The sequence below is a fragment of the Glandiceps talaboti genome, chromosome 11 (genome assembly GCF_964340395.1).
Source record: "Glandiceps talaboti chromosome 11, keGlaTala1.1, whole genome shotgun sequence".
NCBI lineage: Eukaryota > Metazoa > Hemichordata > Enteropneusta > Spengelidae > Glandiceps > Glandiceps talaboti.
The window spans coordinates 11,403,759-11,420,801 of NC_135559.1; the positions used below are offsets into that span (position 1 = coordinate 11,403,759).

At 34.4% G+C, this 17,043-nt stretch overlaps 1 protein-coding gene across 1 annotated transcript in view; it reads right to left on the reverse strand.

The window, feature by feature from the left end:
- The window catches only part of LOC144441963 (inositol 1,4,5-trisphosphate-gated calcium channel ITPR1-like), a 108,255-nt gene that overhangs the window by 54,223 nt on the left and 36,989 nt on the right, over positions 1 to 17,043 (reverse strand). The window contains exons 22-35 of the mRNA XM_078131234.1: positions 16,562 to 16,738; positions 15,855 to 15,987; positions 15,156 to 15,259; positions 14,323 to 14,445; positions 13,336 to 13,571; positions 12,346 to 12,445; positions 11,432 to 11,502; positions 10,795 to 10,882; positions 9,928 to 10,035; positions 9,366 to 9,502; positions 8,768 to 8,891; positions 6,377 to 6,415; positions 1,543 to 1,607; positions 396 to 492 (exon numbers count right to left, since the gene is read on the reverse strand). Coding sequence (XP_077987360.1) covers positions 396 to 492; positions 1,543 to 1,607; positions 6,377 to 6,415; positions 8,768 to 8,891; positions 9,366 to 9,502; positions 9,928 to 10,035; positions 10,795 to 10,882; positions 11,432 to 11,502; positions 12,346 to 12,445; positions 13,336 to 13,571; positions 14,323 to 14,445; positions 15,156 to 15,259; positions 15,855 to 15,987; positions 16,562 to 16,738 — 1,602 coding nt within the window. The remainder of the gene's footprint in view (positions 1 to 395; positions 493 to 1,542; positions 1,608 to 6,376; positions 6,416 to 8,767; positions 8,892 to 9,365; positions 9,503 to 9,927; positions 10,036 to 10,794; positions 10,883 to 11,431; positions 11,503 to 12,345; positions 12,446 to 13,335; positions 13,572 to 14,322; positions 14,446 to 15,155; positions 15,260 to 15,854; positions 15,988 to 16,561; positions 16,739 to 17,043) is intronic.

A 17,043-nucleotide genomic window follows, 5' to 3' on the forward strand; every position in this document is an offset into this window, starting at 1 on the left:
AGTACTCACCGAGTGTTATTATTATATTCAAAACTAACAGAGAATTTGTAATCCTTCTTACTGTGCTAATGTACAACACCAGTATGTATAAAGAATGATTTTCAAATTCTTTTAAATTATTACTATTGCTTTGGTTTGTCAACCCCGCCCCCCCCCCCCAAAAAAAAAAAAAATAAAAAATAAAAAATAAAAAAATAAATAATAAAAAAATTGTTTTTCACTTATGCAGACATTTACGAGGTAAAAGTAGATTCACACATCCAATTACAGATCCGCAACAAAATACAAATTTTGTTCCCCCAGGAATACAAGATTGTCTGTAATATAATAATGTTGTAATTTTCTAATTATTATGCAAATGAGGCTGCAGTTATATTCATTTTACATGTTCTTACCTCAGTAAGCGCTGCAGCCATTTCAGCTTCAGCACCTTTGACGTTAAGTAATACATCAAGTCTGTCATACAACCTCATTTGTACTACGTCATTACCCCTGTAAAGGAATACAATAAAAATTTTAAGGGGCACAGATGAGTTTAGATATTTTGGGCTGTTAATCTAGCTGATATTTCCAGGGGAATGCCACTCCACCAAATATAAGCTTGTAAAGGCTGTGGGTTCTAGACTAGAGAATCACTTTATGATTTTACATCATTTACATTACAAGTTCACCAAAAAATACAAAGTGAAAATTATTGGCCGTCCATTGTTTAGTGGCAGGCCTTATTAGTAGCCATGCATTGTCTCATTGGCCTGTGGCTAGCCTCATCAATATGGAATGGTTGAACACTGCATATTCATGAGTATGGAACAAACGCAGAATCAAGTCATCCGTGGAAATTTCATAAATGTTCTAGACAACAAAATGCAACTCATGAATATTCACTGTGTGTGTGGTTAGTATTACATTTATGGTTGATTTTTATAACATTTATGGTTAGTATTACATTTAAAGTTTTTATTACATTTAAGGGAGGGGATACACCCATACCCTTGAAGAATAGTATGGGTAATCAGTAATACTTAATCTAGGGTGATCTTTCCAAACACCCCAGATTATAGTCAATACTAATTTAAGTAACCCCCAAAGTCCTTTGTGTCTTACCATGCTCAGTTTTGACTCTAAATTGACTATCCTAACATGACGGATTCTTTGCATTAGCAGTTCAAGTGCAACTTTCCCGACTTGGTGAGCCAGCAAGTCAGGTGTCATAAAAATTGTTTGCACATCTAAAGCTATTTGCAATGTCACTGATAATGGGTCAGTAAAACTGATAACAACTGATATGACATTAGGGGTTTCACACTTAGATATTGAGCTTAGCTTTGCCTGATGTGTTATGTATTTTTTTTGCTTTATCACATTTGTAATATTGCTAACAAACATTATTCAGTGATAAGAAAGATAAGAAACCCCACTTCCTTAGCTAATGGCTTGATTCTGTAATGTAATGTACAATACACCCCAATAACTAGCTGTTCATATACATGCACCAATACAAGAATGAGATGAAAGAGTAAAAGTTTAAAAGATAATCTGTACCTTGCCATCACTTTGAGGAAAGTAAAACACTTCTTGAAAATTTCTTGAAGGCCTGCATATTGATCCTAAATGAAAAGAAAAAGTGGGGTAAATATGAGTCACTGAAAATATTATGAATATCGATTTTTAAATTATAGAACAGAAGTGAATGGCTACTAGTCTTTCAACATTTAAAATGAAATTTAACTTTTTCATGTGATGATTTGAACCAAAATCTAAAAAACTGAATGAAAAGATTTTAAAAAAAAAGATTGAATTCTTCTTTTTAACATTTGGGAAGACATTATGATTAAGAATGGCATTACCTTTCATTTATTTTAGGGATGATTGTACGATGTCACACAAGCTCAATAAACAAACAGTATTTATTACTTCATTTGTTAGGGGGGTCTGGCATCAATGCAATTGCTGAACTTCTCTTTCGCACTTCTAACCAAATTTTGAAAACTTTCTTGTGTCCAACTGTATTTACTACTGAGATGTTCATAAGTTGATTAAAAATTTACTTCTACTATGATAAACGGTATTGGGTTTCTGGTTAGTATTTTGATGTCTTTACCATGTTTTCTCATTGTATCAATTGTAGTGATGTGACTGCTACAATCTTTATCATGGTTTACAATCAATGTATCAATGTATGTTACTTTGATAGCGTGATTAAAACTTTTCAGCACCTTGAAAGTCAGTTTTAATCATCTGCTACTTAACTGATAAAATGACGTTCTAATCAGCAGCATTTCTAGTGGGTTGTAAATAGTAACAGTAATGCCATTCTAATTCATGTTGCTTCATAATTCCTTGAAGAGACACAGTCCAAAACTTAACATCCTAGATAGGTTGGACAGTTTTGAATTTAAGACCTTAAAATGAGTCCACTTTCTGAAGTATATGCATAGCACGTAGTTATCACTTCTAAGCAACAAGTGTAAATACTATTATATCATGCACGACTCTTGAACAGAAAATATGGATTATATACCCTGGTCATATTCTATGTCATGACAATGCGTGTCTACGTCACTGGTTATGCGGTGCTTGAAATATGAGTCAAAATGTTCAAAATTGCTATTATTTTTTCTCAATTTTTCATGAATTATGTTTGAGATGTTACACCTTTATTATTCTCCAGTATTTTTTCTTCATTCAGCTGGAAAATACAAGTGACCTAAGGGTTGTCACTACGAGTCACTAGATTATATTACATAATTATACCAGCACCAGTGATATCAAAGAAAAATCATGGAAATGAATGGCAATGTTGAACATTTTGACTCATCGATGACAGCAGAACCAGTGATGTAGATGCACATTGTGGTGACATAGAACAACCAGAGTATATATTCCATACTTTCTGTTCAATTTGGCTCATGCATGGTATGATAAGTTCAAAACAATGTTCCTTCAAGGATACTGGATAACTGAAATAAGACTGAAAGATCTGTTCTTGTCTGTGTTCTTTAATTCTCCTCCATCCTACAGCCACTGGGTATCACGCTTCAGCTTTCTAAGATAGATGCAAACTAAATCTATTGTTCTTCAATGTGGTAGATTACACAAGTGTGTGATAGCGGTTCCTCTGTTGTGTGATTCTAATCACCATGTGATCAAGATAGTGTAAACATTGGAAGTCTTTTAACAGCACTGCAAGTTTATGGAACTCTAAAAAAACTAGTTTTCAGAGATGTCTCCCTACTGAGACTATAGTTAAACCAAAGTCCATTCAATAGCTTATCACAGTTGTATCAACACGTTGCAACAATAGTTTTAGTTTGTGATTATTTTAAAAAAACTGAAGGCTCAACTACCACAGTAATATCAGCAGTCTGGAGTGATAAAAAGTAACACACACAATGACAAATATTTCAGTCAGTCTACATGTACAGACAGCAACCAAAGTTTGCTGTAAACACACAAAACCAGGTGATACATATTAATCAGAGATACATATGGCATCACAAGAAAGCTCAAGATAAAGTCGATACACATGTGCAAATAAAAACAGACTACAAAAAGTATTATGCGAAGGAATAAAAAAAAGAATATTAACCCCTGCTCTCCAGTTCCCCGATCAAATTGACCGTACAAAGAATAATTACAATTATTTTATCATTCGTCTTTAATATATCAATACCATTAAGCATGTAGTTCTCCCCAGGCCAATGTAAAACACTGGGTAATGCCCCACAATTTCTAAAATTAGAAGTCTGAAATCTGCATAACAAAAGATGTTTTGTTATGTAAATTTCTTGGGACTCTACCATTTTCACCGGGGGAGAACAGTATAGTACATTGCATATACACCGTAGGGATTTTTCACTTCAAAGCATAACTTACAGCAACTTTAGTTCCCCTCCTGTCAGACTAGAGACAAAAGAATACATAGCGGCAGCACAGTTGCAGTGGCAATGAACCCAACAGTTGGAAAGACGCAACATAACAGCATTCAGAGAGGAGATAATGCAGGTTAGTATATGTTAGTAAAATTAAACGGATCTGGCAGTTGTAGGTATATATCTATATATATATATCACTCAGTAGCAGGTAGGCATACATATAGACATGTCTAGATACTGCAAAACTGAAAACTTCATTTAAGTTTACTTACAGGAAATTGCATTGTTCTTCATTTACAAAATTACTGTACCAAGTGTGGTAGAAACTTACATTGCAAGAAATTTCTATGCAAGTCATTTGTCAAGCATGTTGAACTCAGAATATTCATTAGCATATTTATACATAAATGATGCTAAGCAAGAAATCTTATAAACTTATAAAGGTAATTTTTAAGGCAGTGTTCAATTTAATACAGATGGAGTTGCAATTTTCTCCATATTATAATATTTTATGAAAGTATATTTCATATTGACCAAAACCAGACATTCTGTAGCTTGATAGATGAAATTACTTATAAACTGATATATACATTTTAGGTTATAATACACTTAGAGCAGTTCACTTTTGAGCACTGAGTTTCCAATTATACTTCATACTGCATGTTAGATATCCCACATGTGTTTGCACATAAAGAAACTGCCTGAGGGTTATAGTGTTCAATAAAATAAAATAAAATCAGCAAGTGTCATTAATTGCAAAGGAGGTAGCAAATGTTACGCTGTATGGCAATCAGTCTAAAATAACATGCAATAAATTGAAATATGAAAAATTATGCAAATTTTCTGACAATTGTTGTAACTACTACCAGTATATGAAGAAAATTAATAAAAAACCAACAAAACACAAGCATACATCTGAGCATATCAACTCTGTTGACTGTCATTGAAACTATGTCAATAGCAGAATATGATGTATGTGCAGATACAATTAGACTTGCTCGAGTCTCTGTGCTTCTTTCACTTTTTATTTGAATAATTTTTTAAAAACACAATTGTGTTCTTTTATGTGAAATAGCGACCTGAGTGAGTTGATAATAGTTTCCCTTACAAATTTTGAAATGGATATTACAAATTCAAAGCATTTGAAGATTATAAGAAAAAAACAAATCCCAAAGGAACTGGTGCCTGTATATGACGTAGGTCTGAACAGACAATTGTGATCATGATTGGAACAAACTTTGTTTATGTATGATGATGAAAAAGTCTCAGGATAAATAAAAATTATGTGATCAAAAGATCAATTTCTGCTACATCTAAGTTTCAATGACAATCATTTGGTAGTCTGTAAGGTACGGTGTGACAGGGCACCCTCAAGCATTGACCAACCCCTTTTCAGTGCTAGCTGAAAGGCGTAGCATGGCACATCATATCTTATTGACTACCGGTAATCATTTGGCTGAAATTATAATCTTAGTAATGTTAGTCTCAATGCAAACACACACACACACACACACACACACACACACACACACACACACACACACACACACACACACATACATTGTACACATACATGTGACACGCATACATACCAAGACATGCTGTCTTACGAAAAATCCTTCGGTAAACTTTGCAGCATAGAAAGAGTGTAAGCATGCATTTTCAGGTTAAACATGAAAACATTTATTGTTTTCTGAGTGTTTAGAGTTATTATATTCAATGTAGTTATTGATATTAGTAATCTCTAGATATATTATATTCTTCTCTATAAAATTTCCTTCAACTCTGAGGTTTTTTATCATTACAATTTCCTACTTCCTTCCACCAGTTTCAGATAAAGCCTTTGATGAATAACACAACCCAGTGCATGCAATATTCATATATTTCTAAATATTATAAACTTTTGTATAACACTTTGAGGGTGGTAAGCAGGTAAAATCTACCTGACTTCCCCTGTCATTTTACCTGGGTTCCCTACCAGTGTTTTTGTTAAGGGTGGTAAGCAGGTAAAATCTACCCAAGTTCCCATGCCATTTTACCTGGGTTCCCTACCAAAATTATGGTATATGAAATGCTTTGGAAACTGTCTGTTTTACCATGTTTCTCCTTTTTGTTACCGGAATTCCCTAACCTTAGCAAAAACACCAGGCTAAGATGTCATTCGTTTTTAAGCCTAGAATGTCAATATTCTGTAGTTCAAATTATTAATACGTAACTTTGTCTTATGAGAGCTGAGGGATAATTTGAGTTCAAATGTTTTGTTTAAAGTATCAACTTAGAGTAATTTCAAAGTACTTTTCTAGAGGAATCAGTGCCTCCTATCAATTAATTAAGTTTTCGTATTTTCAGTTCAGTTCAGGAATGATAAAATTTGGTGTTATAATTATTGTTAGATAGCAACGCTGTGGTTTAATGTAGCAACATGCATTGACTGTGCAATACAGCATTTCATATTTCACTCTGTAGCACATAAAGGTTGTGGCAGCCACATAATTTATTACCTGTACACACTTTAGAATGTCTGTACCTTTCAGCGCTTGCTATTCATTGAAAATAAATATGGACAAACATATCAAATAATTTCTGTAATGTTGTAGTATAATTTACATATCTGGTCAATGAAAACAAAATATGGACAAATATAGCATGTAATTTGTGTAATGCTATAGTGTAATTTACATATATCTGTTCAATGAAAACAAAATATAAATGACTGTGTGATAATTATTATAGTCATATTATTTGTATAATTCACGAATATCTGTTCATTGCAAACAAACATGGACAAATATATCAAAATTGTGATTTGTGATATTCTTGTGTTATTCTATTTATAGATATCATCTGTTAAATCAAACAAACATGGACAAACATATCAAATGAACTTGTGTGATGTTATAGTCAGAAAATATAGTTTACAGGTATCTGTTCATTGAAAACAAATATGGACAATTATTACATATGTACCATTGTGTACGTTGGTGTACAGTCAAAAATAAAACCGGTATTTTCACTGGTGGCTATGCAAATGAGATAAAATGAGATAAAATAGATCCAAAAGTAAAACCAATTCCCGATGAAAATAAGCAAATAAATGCATTTTTTTAAATGCACATATGTGTCTTTCCTGTTGTTACACACTTTTTGAACAATTTTTTGTTGGAGTCATAATGTATTTCACTATTTTTCTCGACCATCGCAAGTTCTGGGGTATCAAATAACTATGCAAATTAGTGCCTTACCTATCAAATAACTATGCAAATTAGTTAGGTATTTTCACTGTTCATTATGCAAATGAGTAAACAACCTTTCGAACTACTTTATGTTTGTAAATATTGCCGGCGACCACTACTTTACAAATGGAAGATATTTCGGTGGATTCTGAACATAACGATTTGTTTAATTTGAATTATTTTGAACTTTCTGAGAGTGAATTTTATTATGATCAACAACAAAATAAAGCTGACCCGAGGCACGCGCCCAGCGACTACGGCCACCGATGCTTCGTACACATCAACAACGCCCAACAAATGCAGCCGATGGGAGATCGTGCAACACAATCCTCAGGACCATCAACCAGCCAGAACGCAGTCAATCAATTCCCACAGTTATGCGGAATGTTTTGAAAATACCCGTATTAGCGGTGGATCTTTCAATTTCACATTTCATGTCGCCGGAGACACCTCTGTCAAAGTTCTTGTCAGTGTGTTTACATTATAAAACGCTGCAGACAATCCGTAATCTTTTCCGATTCTGATGAAGACTAACTTTTATAATATTGTACATTTTGAAAGATTTTACTGAAGTACTATTATATAGGACACTAAGAATACCACGCTGTTGAATTGTATCTGTTTCTACTACTAAAATAATCGTGTATGCATTTCTTCTGATCGGTTTTGTGAATGAATCACAGCGGAGCTAGCTAGCGAGAGCAGGTCAACACGTAATTTGCATATCAATACTTATTGTTGTTGACAACCAATCATCGCTCATAATTCACGTCTGTGACCTCTGCCTGACCTGAATGACATGAGCTGGTGACCTGATACATATTCATGCGAATATGTTGTTCGCCCTTCCCCACCTGCATTTTATTGCGTTTTTGGTGTACATATGTAATAATAACAGAACCCCATGGCCTCGCAATGGACGGCAGGGCATACAGAAGTTATTTTCACTCGTGATTCGGTTTATTCTGCTGTATTTTCACTCGCTATCGCTCGTGAAAATACGCGGCAGAATAAACCGAATCACTCGTGAAAATAACTTCTGTACGCCCTACCGTCCATTGCGAGGCCATGGGGTTCTGTCATAATATATCAAAATGATTTGTGTGATATTAAGTAAATAAGTAAAATTAAGTTATAAGTAAAATGGTTATGAAGATCTCTTTCTCCACATCTAGCAAAATGGATTGGTCTAGTACCATATTCTGTTCTAATATTTAAATACCACCAACAGCTGTATTACTCTGATTGAAGCATTAATATAAACCTATGATATCATTGTCCTTATGTGGCTTACTGTCAGACTGGAGGTGGAGATTGTAGTAAACATTATTTGCATATCAAACACAATTGCCCTAATTCAATATTAATGAACTACTGTGAGAATAAAGTGGCCAATTACAAGCCTGTAATATCTTGTGTACGATATGGCTAACTTTAAAAACACAAACTGATAAAGCGTGGCGTGAATCTATATCAGAGGTGCTTCCTCAAGATTGTTTTTGCATTGGCAAGGTGAAGACTTTTTGGCACCTAGTTTTAATTGTAAACCACTGATAAAACAACATTCTGATCAGAGGCATCTCAAGACAACTGTTGCAAGGGTTGTAATACTAGTCTATAGATTCATAAAATATTCACCTATGTTATTCAGTTACTTACCATTAGTCTGACATCAATCTCCTGTGACAGAATATCAAAGATATCAGCTAGAACACCAAAGTTATACAGGATGGTTTGGTTCATAGGGTGACGTTCTTCTGGTTCATTCTCTAGTGAACAGAACCTTTAGAGAGTAAAACAGTAACTGGGTATTAATTGAAGTATCATTTTCAAAGAAACGGTTTAGAATTGTTTCACAAGCAAGAGTGTAGACTCTCTAGTTGGTTCCTCCCATAGCCTTGTTCATGCACTAAACATGCACTATATACTGTAGTTGTATTATATTTGGTGCTAGATTTATTTTAGCTGAATATACAGATATGATAATAAGCTTTTTCTACGGAAATGAGTACTGCTAACATACTTCACAAGTTGTCATATCTCTTGTGAAATGTGTCAACAACAGTTACACTGCATATAGTGAGCCGACCAAACGTTATTTACAAAACAGTACTGTATTCTTTCCACTTGCATTGCCCACCAAATTAAAGTGCACCAGACACATCTTAAATTGCCATTGCGCTAAGGTTTTGATACAGCAAAATAAATACACTTAGTTTAGAGTATTGTTACAGTAATAAATCCTAATTGAACTTACCCAATCATCATATCTAGAATGTCTCCCATTATTTTACACTGTTCACTACTCATCTTTGTTGATGACAATCTTCTAAGTATTGGTAGTTTTTCTTCACAATGTTTCAACACTTCTACAGATTTATCAGTCAATAACACCTAAAAATAAAAGTATCACAACATGACACAGATGACACCTAAAACAATAATTGTTTGGTGTTTACCCAACCCCCACCTAGTTTTTCACTGCCGACCCTAAACATTTTTTTTTTCACATATTCGAGAAAAAATAATAAAATCGCAAAAATTGTAAAGTCTCGCGAGAAATATGGATGCGGAAACTTAACAAGACAATATAAAACTGTTCTTCCAATCTGTAATGGCTGTACATATGATAGGAAGAAATAAATAACACAGAGACCATTTGGGAAACAATGGGAAACCTGAACAAGACATTCACACGTGAAAAAAATATATATTAATAAAATAAAATAAAAAATCTACCTACCCCACCTATTCTAAAATTGAGCATAGTCAGAACCACACAATTTGAAAAAAGTGATAATACTATGGTAATTACTTACCTGTGCCTGTACTGCTCTGTCAAACAGGTTTGAATAGGCAGAAAAGTGACGGTTCAAAAGATGCATTGACTGCTGAATCATATTGTCATATTTGTAGTTAGACAAGTCCTAAAAATAAACAGATTGATAAACATACACTAAGTATAGGAACATAAAGTGCACAGGGAAAATTTTTCTCCAGGATCATGTCAAACCTGTTTTAACATTAATAGTGTGTAAAGCCCCATACTACTTATCTGCGACATTAGTTTTATCGGGCTACTTTTCAATCAACGTTTTGACTCATAGTTCAAACACAGCAGAACCAATGATATAGACACTTGTTGTCGTGACATAGACGCATGTTGTCGTGATGTAGAACAACCAGAGTATATATTCTGTATTTTCGTTCTAATGGCTCGTGCATAGAGTATCAGTATCTGTATAAATATGTTGAATGACCAGATAACTGGTATGTGATCGACAGAGAGAGAGGGCACTTAGTTGTGCTGGATGGATGCCTTGAAGGCATCAACAGTTTCAGCTTTAACAACACTATCTATATGCACCAAAACTGTGTAATCATCTTCCATCTGATCTTCGGTTATTAGAAGCATTCAAGTCTTAAAACATTCATCATATTTCGTCAATGCTATTGTTGAACTGGACCAGGTCCAACAATAACATTGACGTCATTTCTTTATTGTGGGTTTCTGTATTGTTTCTTTTGTAGTTTTTTAATCAAACTGTTGTGATTTTATGATGTGTTGTGCTTGGCACTTTTATTATGTATTTTTTTGAAGGTTTTGAAGATGACTGTATTACAGTTTGGTATCTGGTAACAACGAGAATTGTTTGTAGCATATAGAAGAAAGAAAATGTTCTCACCATGAGAATTTCTGTAAGTTCTTCTGATCTGAAGTAGGCTGTTTCTTTAAACATTTCATGAAGGTTACTAACAGCCCTCCTAGCGTGACTGTACACAGATAAAATAGGGTTGGTTAATATCGATATAATTATTAGTAAAAAAAAAGAGACAACAACGTTACAGAATACAAACAGTTCAACTTAATACTAAATAGAGTATTTAATGAGATGTTGATTTGTCATGTCGATGAGCTTCTTTAACTTACAACCTCTAGTGTAAATACAACACTGGTAATCCAGCCTTCAGTTTACTAAGTCTTGATCTCAGATAACTATCCTCAGTTGTCTGAGGATAGTTGTAAACTAAATCTATTGTTCTTCTATGCAGAAGATTACACAAATGATAGCAGTTCCTCTGTTGTGGGATTGTAATCACCCAGCACTACAGGTTCATGTAACTCTAAATAAACTAGTTTTCAGAGACACCTCCCTGCTGAGACTATAATTAACCAACATCCATTCAATAGCTTATCACTCTTGTATCAACATGTTTCTACAATACTTTTAGTTTGTGTCTATAACTGAAAGTTCAACTACTAGGGTAACATTTCATTTAATATAAAAAAAAAAAAAAATTCTGTTACTTTTTTCTTCTTACCCTTTATTGTCCCCGAATGCATCAAAGTCTTCTCTTAGAAGAGACTGTAAATCATGTGCACCACCAAACATCTGTAAAAGAAATAAAATACACAGGTAACACTTGTATGTGGCTTTACAGTTTACTTGAGTTTACATAACACTGAATTACCATTACTATTATATATTTTTTTCTAATCTCTAAATTTGGCTGTATACATATACATGTTTTAACTGGAGTAAAGTCTTGTGGGGATTTTGGATATCTCCACTTCCCATTATGCCAATTCTGGATGCCAACATGGTTTCTAACTAAATCACGTCTGGTCAAAGTCAGTCAATCAGCACAAAAAGTTGACAGTGTTCATCCAATCAGTGGACCCCAACTGCTATAGTGACATAAACAGTGTATAAGTAGCATCCTGAGCTGACAAATATACCATATTTGGACATTACAAAACTGCCCCAATAAACACTAACTTTATGAGGGACTATTGTATAGTGTTATTGGTTAGAATTTTGTGATTGATTAACAAAGACATGATGTTAATGACTGTGTGGATGGCTGTGGAAGAATTTTAAATTGCATCTCATGCATATTAGGACTTCTAGAGTAACGACTTTGACTATACTGTGAGTGGAGGTATAAATCGTAACAATACTGTATAGGAACTACCGGTAGACTACACTATGATGCCTAGCTTAACCCTAACGCTTTCTTTCCAGGAAGTGTCCGTCAATAAGCCAGAGCAAATTCTTAATGGCATGGGTTTTTATAATGAGTAACACTAAAGTAAAGCACTTTCCGTATGTGCTACACTCATTTTAAGCATTCAGATCAAGTGTTTTTGCCTTCCGGTCTGGACACTTTTTACAAATTTAAAATTCTTCTATTCTGGACAAAGCCAAACTCACCAAACTTTTCCTTGTTTCAACAGAATGTGTGTTGTTGTAAAGTTTCTTGAAGTCTGCAATGAACTTCTCTAGTCTAGTGTTGAAACGGAAATTGAAGAACAAGTCTACAACATCCATTGCCCTGAAAAAAAAACATTGACAAATCAATGTATCAGTATAGAGCTCAAAAAACAATGCTCAAGTGTGGTAAAAAGCATCCTCACCCAAGAACTTCATCCAATTGCAAACAACTGGCAGAAGAAGTCTGTGATAGAATATATGGTTAAACCATTAATGGACACTATATGAAAACCATATAGATGGACACTATATAATAGCTATTGGACATTATAACACTATCCGTCATTACCAAGTTAACTCAGATACTCTCAATGGACAGTGCCCTCTTGCATGCATTAGTTGTCATTCTATGACTTATCATTGTTATTGCACTTTTTACCTAGTTCCGCCATTTGCCACATCATGTACTGCCATATGATCAGCAGCCAGGACTAAATTTTAGCTCTGCCACTTTGCCAAATCTTGTGATTCTTACATACAAAATGTCTGGAACTTCTGAGTTAGAATATGGGGGGGGGGGGGGGGGGGGGGGTGTGTGTGTAAATATGCTGTGTTAAACTTAGAGGCCCATGACTCGTATCCGGCTTCTCGCATTAGTGCATATCTCCAGTGAAACACACAAGGATTTGATCACTCAATTTACTCAGGACCACCTTTTCCCAAGACCAACTTGTTCTTTGCAAGACGACTGTTATCTCATCCAAATTGTAATCAATGTAATCTGGTGTTGGTCTGCTATATGTAACCATGTGAAAGAGCCCATTATATAAGCAGAAGGACCACATGGATCTTTCAGGCTAAATCTGACGTAGGCTTTAATTACACTACAGTAAAACCGATGTTACATATATGACCTGTGAGTTATATCCAGCTATAGTAATATAGTCATTTGAAGGTCAAATATCACTGTATGAATTCAATCAAAGGATTGTAAACTAACTAGTAACTTACATATGTTTAGCATCCACAACAGCTTTGGCTTCAGGACTTTGTTCAAATCGTTGTTTTTTCCTGTAATGGTGTAAAACTTCTTTCCTTGCCTCTTGACCACCTTGTTGGGTACTATTTGGGTATGGTTTATCATTTCGACCATCCATCAAACTTGTCATAGGCTTCAACAAATTTACAATATCATCTATGTTGCCATAGTAACCAAATTTGGCAAATGTATGCACCAGTCTCAGAACCTGTACAAAAACAATACATCATCAGTCATTCACTGTCCAGTCTAGACTAGACTAAGATACTACTAAGCCAGAGTATATAATATAGTTTTAATTACTACCACACCAGAGTGACTATAGAATTTTAATTACTACCAAGCCAGAGTGTATAATAGAGTTTCAATTACTACCAAAACAGAGTGACTATATAGTTTCAATTACTACCACACCAGAGTGTATAATTATAGAGTTTTAATTACTACCAAACCAGAGTGACTATAGTTTTAATGATTACCAACCAGAGTGACTAATATAGAGTTTTAATTATTACCAAACTATAGAGTTTTACTTATGCAGCACGATGTTTTTTACTACCAAACCACAATTTTTACATTTCGCACAAGGTTTTTTTTGTTACCAATTACATAAAAAAAACATTACAGCATTGCCTTGCACTATTACCCTGTAAAAATTCTTAAAACACAGCTGCCGAGTATTATTGGTGTTTTTGAAGGCAAATTTAAATTGTCTTAGCATATGTGTTATAATTTCTTCAAGACATAATATGTGGTAGATCACACTTTCTATTTTTGTCCTTTTTTTACTTTTTTGTTGGTTACTTTTTTGCTCCATCCTATAAATGACTAGAGTTCTGTGTGCATGTACACATCATTTTGGGACTGACTGGTACAGCTATAGTGTTTACTGTCTTTTCCCAAGGCTATGATCAAGCTTTTCCCAGATCATAACAGCACAAATATACAGTACATCATACCTGTTCCACAAGCATATTATGTCCAACCACAGAGGCAGTCATATCTGTGTTCTTGGCCAAGAAAGCATTCACCCACTCCCTCAGTTGAGGAAAGTAATTTGTCTTTAACAACCCATCAGGTACCTGGAAAGAAGTGTTTCATTTATTTATATCTATTTCATTCTATTTCATTTTATAACACATTATGTTCACATAGCCTTTGGTGATTGGCTTATATTGTACCACATGGTATGGACAATTGACCCATAGTGACCTCAATTTGCATATGGGGGGCACTATTCACAGTCTATTTTTCCTAGGGCAATATTCACATAGCAGGGAAATCTTTACTTTGACTGTAGAAAGAATATATGACTGAGAATGTGATGTGTTGTGTTGTAAAACATATTGCCTTGCCTTATTTGGGCACTAGTAGATGCCATGTTAACCCTTGTACATAACAGCCCTCATGGTAATAGATGTCTACCAGTGACCTCATTGCCAGGCAATAAGTGTATGATATTCATTTATCAACAAATATAACACTACAGTACCACATAAAACCTCTATCACTCACATTCATCTGTGTAAACTATGATACATTGGTTCTGGATGGGTAAATGTACAGGTATGCTACACATGCATAAGGAAAATATGCAGGGAAACACTTAAAATGTTACAAGTAGTTGATGAGTAAAATTTTACAATTATATTGTTCTACCCTCTAAAAATCTGACCCCTACGAGTCCACCCTTCAAAATTCCCCAAACAACAGTTCAACCAGTCATTCTGATCCTTAATGATAAAGCTACTGACACTCATTGTTCTTACATACACTACAGACCTATACTTACAGGGTTTTGTTCAGCTGTCTTTCCATGTTGTATATGGTCCCATTGAAATGATAATGTTATCCTTTCCAGGAATGAGTGATTTGCACCAACATCAACAAACATACCTTAAAGAGAGATAACAGACAGTGTGACCATGCATGGTCCTTCAGCATTTCAATGTTACAGAGATTAATGTTTGTGTTATTTCCACATTGTCCTGATAATATATGACAGAACCCCATGACACGTGAGTGCAAGTGTGGCATACTCAGGGTATTTGCATGAGCACTTGCAGTATTCTCTGTGGTCACACTTTCACAAACATATAGCAGGTGAAAGTGCAGCAGAAAACACTGCAAGCATGAGTGCAAATACCCAATGAGTACCCACACTGGCACTAACACAGAATGGAGTTCTGTTATTATTAGTTTACCTGTCATATCACAAAGTGCAAATTTCTGTAAAAATCATACTGTGTGATCATGCAATTTTGGGTGCAAGGAACAATCATGTCATCATATCAATTGCATGTAAGTATGCAATAATGTTTTCATGCAGTAGTACACTAACAGTGAAAATACCACTAGAATGCGCAAGCATCAGTGCACGTAATCAGTGGTACACATAACATGTAATAATTGAGTGTATATACGTATACTAAAGCTAAAGCTACTGTGTGCCCAAATTGAGTGTATATACGTATATTATCAATTAACTTACTGATTATCAAAGCACAATACTTGGCTCTGAGTTGGTCTGGTAGTTTCTCATTCTTCAAACAGTGGAAAGCTTCCTCCCAAGTCAAGTAGCCTAACTCCTGTGTGATCACATTGATGGCATAGTCATTTCGACCCTGTAACATGAAATGGCAAGAAACTTTAACTTAGATGGCCGGTTTACTTAGAGTTTTCATGTTATAAATGAAGTATGCAAAAAGAAAAGTAATTCTCTTACTGGTGTGATACGGACTTTAATTTTTCAAATTCCAAATGAGATTATTACATTTTCTACATCCATTTTAGATTCAAACTCATCACAGATGTATAACATATTGACCAGTCAGTTTAATATGTTACTGTTGTATACAAATTACTAAAATACACATGAATATGTAATGTATGGTGTTATGATGGTTGAATGCTTTCATTAGTAACTGCCATTTCTTTCTGATTGGTATTAAAGATTGTGGACAAGATTTGAAACCCTCACATCTCAGTGTGCCAAGCCAAATAAAAGGTACCTGGTTATTAATATGCTATAACCCTATGTGCCCTGTGGTAGCTAGGGCTGTACATGTACATTCACCATGAAGTTCACAAAATACAAAACATTATGTGAAAGTAGTAAGTATTTAGAATAAATAGCTGCATCATATCATGATTAAAATAGAAAGCAAACAAACTTTTTTTACACATTCAGTTACTTACATGACATAGTTTTCCAAACAGATCAAGCTGATGGTCCAAGAACAGAAACTGTTCACTAGTAACATCAGCTGCAAACTCTGGTAAAGGGGTCCACCGTTTTCCATTATCAGTAGATACATAGACTGTGTTTGCATCTTTACCCAATGCTGTACCAACTTCAGTCAAATATAAACATGACTATGGAAATTTGAAATGAACAGAGAAATCAGACTCTCAATGGAAGAAATCATGGCTTGAAATACTAATTCAAAAAAAGACTCAGATGTTAAAGTACCTGATAAGCTGTATTTAAAGACCCATGATTCAATCCAAGGTTCTCATATTAGTGCTATCTTACCTGTGGACAGTTGAACCATACTAATTATAGATGGGGTTATTCTTTTTGTCAACTTTTTCTGTAGCTTTGCCAGACAACTGTTTCTTTCACTTAAATTTTAATCCTAATTTCACTTGAAACTTTAATTGTTTGAATGCGATCTTTT